Source organism: Opisthorchis viverrini (genome assembly GCF_000715545.1).
Source record: "Opisthorchis viverrini unplaced genomic scaffold opera_v5_21, whole genome shotgun sequence".
Taxonomy (NCBI): Eukaryota; Metazoa; Platyhelminthes; class Trematoda; order Opisthorchiida; family Opisthorchiidae; genus Opisthorchis; species Opisthorchis viverrini.
Genome location: NW_008751677.1, coordinates 2,595,451 through 2,600,987, shown reverse-complemented (window position 1 = coordinate 2,600,987; position 5,537 = coordinate 2,595,451). Strand labels below are relative to the sequence as shown.

The 5,537-nt window shown below is 48.7% G+C and overlaps 1 protein-coding gene across 1 annotated transcript in view; it reads left to right on the top strand.

Moving 5' to 3' along the window:
- Positions 1-248: 248 nt before the first annotated feature.
- T265_01918 (hypothetical protein) overlaps positions 249-5,537 on the top strand; it is a gene marked incomplete at both ends in the record, with an annotated part of 15,771 nt that continues 10,482 nt past the window's right edge. The window contains 4 exons of the mRNA XM_009166044.1: positions 249-407; positions 2,346-2,455; positions 2,534-2,682; positions 5,180-5,489. Of these exons, the coding sequence (XP_009164308.1) occupies positions 347-407; positions 2,346-2,455; positions 2,534-2,682; positions 5,180-5,489 (630 nt within the window). The remainder of the gene's footprint in view (positions 408-2,345; positions 2,456-2,533; positions 2,683-5,179; positions 5,490-5,537) is intronic.

Here is a 5,537-nt window from a genome sequence, read left to right as displayed (position 1 = left end):
GGACATAGTAAGAAAATCTTCAAGCTCAGGGCACACACATTCATTAGACAAAACTTTTTTTCATTTCGGGTAGTAGCTGCGTGGAATGACCTTCCTCCGACGGTTGTACACGCTCCTTCTCGAACCCAATTTAAAGCACTATTAGACATTTATTTATGCGAATGCTTGCGCTGGCGAGCATACTGCCCCGCGCTGAGAACATAAAGAGCAGTGCTACACTCTTTTTTCACTTGTGCCTTTCAGGTGAACGACAGCCACTGACCGACAAGAACAAAACCGACCCGGGAAACTTGGGCAAAAGCCTCCATAGTGTGTATCAATCCGTGAATCCGTGCTAGATACGGAAATGAACGCTACTGGCGGTACCCGCCGCGATGTTCATGCCGGCAGTTGGTACTCGAGGGATCGTAAGTTTCACCATGATCAATAGACGCTTGATATAGATAAAAAATTGAATGCTCAACTTTCTGAGTGGTTATCCGGGGCCTCCACAGATAGACGGCATTCGCGCGCCATTATTTCCCCGTATTACCGTTTTGTGCTCATTCATTTCTCACCTTCAGACACGCAGGTTATGATTACTCAGGTCCTACAGCTGCGTTCGCGTATAATCAAATATGCCCTGATAATGTGTATGTCGTGTCATTGCATCTTATGGCCTAATAGGAAACGCTTCTTTATACTTGGCCCATCTCATTATCTTGGCATGAGTGGTAAATGTGCGCTATCCTCTGTTGATGTCTTCGAAACACCTTTGTATTCACTACAGATAGACAAGGATGGTAGGTTTTTGCAATACTTAGAGATAATCATCCCAAGTATATCAGGAACTTGGACGTTCAGGGGAGTTCCTTCGCCTGTCTGTTGCCAGTGACGAAGAAGAGCACTCGGTTGAAATGCAACTCCCATATATCGCCAAAGTAATGGAAAGGTAAGAGGCACTTTTATGCTTTGCTTTTTCATGGTAATTTACTATCAGGTTTCCTAGTTTTGCCTTGGCTAAACGTTAGGTTCAAGAATGTCTCAACACAGATCCATTAAAAACGGAATGAACGTTCCGCTGTGTGCCCCCGTGATCTATTGATCCACACTGGGTAGTGTCCGTGCAACACTCAGCCTCCCATACCAGGTTGGTCAGTGGTTAAAGGTATGACTAAAACAGTCCCTTGGTTCATCAGGTTGGGGATTAGAACATGTGTTGCGATTTGTTTCATAAAAGTGGTAATATACTTGCGTTTCATTTGCGTTCATACTTTTGAACCAAGAGCTTTGGTTAAGAGCCAAAATCTTCTCCTCATCTAGATCTGGGCGCCCTGGGAGTATCTCAGCACAACCGTGGTACAACTACACTCATGCCTCGTTGGGTGTTACGTGGTGTCACCAGTAGGGTCGCCTTACCTGATGCATACAACGGTGCGTGACCGACTACTACTGACGCATTTCTTATACTTTCACCTATTCTGTCCAACTTACCCCGCCCCAATTTGATTATTCTCCCCGCGGGTCTCAGCGCTAGGACTGGCCTCTTCGCTCCTCACACATTGCACTCGGCTGCGTCTTCTGTACATCCGATTTCAATGACAACCCTAAACATTTTGAAGTCTGAAGTCTGTTTTCAAACGGACATACACTGGATTCCCCCTGCATTGATGTATGCTGTTTGTCAGAAACAAGGATGCAGGACGCAAGTACTGTAATTAGACCGACTGCCAGGTTCCGGCAACGCAACCCTGGTGTTGCAAAGGCCGTCGCAGTTGGATATGCCCGGGTGGGCATTGTATTGAGCGATCGAGCGGAAGCGCCTGTGCTTGATTGAATGCCCATTGATAATGCCGTATGCATGATCCGTTCGGGAACGTCTGTGAGAGGATCTCGAGAAAGTGAGGTCTATCACACCCTGCTTGTTATGTCTGTTTGCTTCCACAATGGACTGTAGCTCTGAATCTGTCAAGGACACTTTCTACAACGCTCCAGGTGCCCGTTTACAACGGCTTAAAAGTTCAGATATCATTGTGGTTGCTGGTGACACGAACACTCAGGTAGGCAGACTAGACGCTGCTGAGGCCCAATTGGGTAGTCGCCTTGGGCTGAATGCAAGACACGGACACCAGGAAGCACCTGCTTCATATATGTGCCGCTCAAACTGTTTCCTTGGAATACCAGTTTACAAAATAGTGGAAATAACTTGACAACTTGGTGCCCACCAGCTAACCAGCCCCGAATCCGAATAGATTACATTGCCGTCAGTTACTGGTAGCGATGGTCGATGACTGCATGGCCCTCCTGAAAAAAAGTGGATTCAGACCATGCGCTTGTACGCTGCTGCTTTTCATTTAGCTTTTCAGGTCCACGCAAAATGCCCACTCGCCAGCTAACCACTGAGAACCTCGTAGATCCAGAAGCCAAACGAGCCTATCAGAACCCCAATCCTGGAACTCCTGCCGAACATTTCAATGTAATATATTGGCGGCCGCTGTAAACATCCAAAATGACACTCGAGGTCGGTACAACCCAAATATTTGATCTCTTATAGGATCGTGGCTTTGCTGGCGGCCCGACGACAGATTCTTCCTGCCCGCAATCAGTCGTCTTTGTCATCCCAGGAGCTGTAAGAACCGCGTACTTGTTGTACCTTGGTTGTAGCTGCCACAGTTCCGTCCTCTGGCGGTTTGGGGAGATGAGGTAGGTAGCTGCGTATGGGAGACAGTAGCTGATATAACTGGTGCTTAAACACGGTTGTCAGTGGACTTGTAATTGGAGAGATTGAGAGAGTGGCTATATATTGAAAGTGATAGCGTGGATGCATGAGCGCAATTAAGGGCCCTACTCTACCATCTGACACAACGGCTCTAACCATTGGTTGTCCCGTATCGCGGTCCCCACCCAGGAAGACGGCAACGGCCAGCGAAACTGAGTTCGCTGATAGTGGCTTTCATACTTCGCAGCTATGTCATTACTTGGCCTCGTTTCCACCCTTCACGTGGTTGTGCAAAAGAAGACCTTCGACTGGCATACGAAGCATGTGGCCAAGGCAGCGCAACCCATAGTGTGATCAGTTCGTCCGTCGTAGACGGGTTATTCCGAGAACTATTCAGCGTGCTTCAGCGTTATTGATCCGGTGTTCCCGTCAGACTCGGGTAATACTCCGAAGACATCGATGGTCAAACACAGTCTTTTGACTTCCTTGGCGCGCAGCAGCCTGGTTTCTGATCCGTATAGTAATGTGAAGCGCACCGCAGCATTGAAAGCTCGATCCTTGTCGGATAAGCAGATGTCACACCACTAGTGATACAGGTTCACGAAAGCCACTCTGGTCTTCCAATCCTAATGGCAATATCTAGTTTCGCGATACCACCGAGACTAATACGCAACCAAAACTCAAACCGACACATCACTCGACTCTAGATTAAACTCAATGTTCGTGCAGACCGAAAGGCTTGGTGGGCATAAGGGCCGAAGCAATGGAAGATGTGAAGAATGCTGGAGACGCCCACAGGCTTTTCCGCTTGATTCGTTCGCTTGGCCCTCAGAATAATCTTGTCAGCGACCAAAATGGATTGGGCAACCTGACAGTATCCCAGTTCTCGTGCTTCTCCCGGGTAACATGGCAGTCATGCCATCGAGATTGCTGAAAAACAAAAGCTCATTCACTTACGTTATATGCGGACGAAAAAAAGCTGGGAAAACCCGAACAGCTGATTTTCTGCTTGACAGTGTATACAACTAGGTATTGTGGGAACATGAAAGTAATGTTGCTGGACAACCTGGCAGTACATGGTATTCCGTAAGTTACCGAACGCTGGAGTGCGCTGTCATCCCTATGTGGTTAAAATTCAAAGCTCTGTTGCCTACGTTAGACCTCTGTATAAATGTCGCTTTTTCATTGAGACAGTCCTTGAAGCCTTTCATAAGACGTCCCAAAAACATTCATGCAATTAATTGGTAAGAATACTAATGTGTTTCGATATGATAATTTACATGGAGTCAGGATGATCCGAAGGGTATGAAACTCCAACCGTCGATCACCCATTTCTCATCGGAACATCTTAAACACAGAATCATCCCCAGGTTTTCGCCGCTTTGGGCGGTTTTGTGAATTCATCGAGACATTTGATAAAATTATCGAAACGTCTTAAGGCTCGACCAAAGACCACCGCCCTGCTGTGGACGCCGGGCTTGAGTGCTGCAGTGAGCCTGTGGACTGCACTGCATGGGACTCCGTTCGCAAGATGCAACAATGCCAGGAAGACCAAAGTGAAACAGGCACGTGAGCAACCAGACTTCATACTACGATTAACTGTACTACAAGCCGGTCTGTCACGAAGAGGCTGAACAATACCGTGATGTGAACCCTTGCGTACCTCGGTGACCCGGGAGGTGTTCCCGCGACACACAGAGTCCCATACGAGGTTTGACAATGGTTAGAGGTCTGGCGAACAGTTTCCTGGTCCTCCAGGTCATTGATAGGAATACGTGTGGCAACCTGTTACGTTAAAAGGGTGTGGGCGACCTGGCAGTATCCCAGCCGTTCCCGCGACAGAGTCCCATACGAGGTTTGACAATGGTTAGAGGTCTGGCGAACAGTTTCCTGGTCCTCCAGGTCATTGATAGGAATACGTACGGCAACCTGTTACGTTAAAAGGGTGTGGGCGACCTGGCAGTATCCCAGCCCACGTACAACCATGAATTGCACATGTACAAATAAACTCATGCCAAATCGGCCGTCGCGTGGTGCCATCAGCCGGGTCGTCTTACTTGCTGCATACAGCAGGGCGGGTAGGCGAAAACAGACTACTACTGACGCCTCCCTTCTTTCTCCTTCACATACTTTTTCTTCCACCTCTCCCCACCCAATTAATAACTCTCTCGTTGTAGGCCCAGCACTTAGGACTGATGACTCCGTTCGTCATGCATCGGTTTTGTGTGCAGCATCTGCTCGTCACAGGGTGCCGACATCTTCAGGAATCTCCAAATCAGTCCTCAAGCCTCGACACCCGGTCTATCTGGCCGCGTTCAATGTCCGCACTCTGAAGCAAGCAGGACAACAAGCTGCTCTTGCACTCACACTGGACTCGCTTGGCATTGATGTGTGCTGTGTCTCAGAAACCTGAATTCAAGATGCAGTCACAGTGATTGAGTTAACCGCTTCGTCAGTCTCCACTCTCTTCCGGCTGCGCAGCTCTGGTGATCCAGAGGCTGCTGCGGTGGGATGTGCAGGGGTTGGTATTGTGCTAAGTCACCGGGCGGAAGTATCATTGCTTGACTGGATACCTGTTGATAGTTGCCTCTGTGCGGTTCGTCTGGCAACGTCTGTGAAGGAGTCTCACAAGCGGCAAGTTGATAGACGTCTGTTTATGGTGTCTGCCTATGCCCCAACTGACTGTGGCTCTGACGCCGTCAAAGACAGGTTTCACGACGCCCTGAACGCTCTGCTGTGGCGAGCTAAAAGCTCAGGCATTGTGGTGGTTGCCGGAGATATGAATGCGCAAGTGGGCAGGCTCAGTGCATCTGAGACTCAATTGGGAGGTCGACATGGA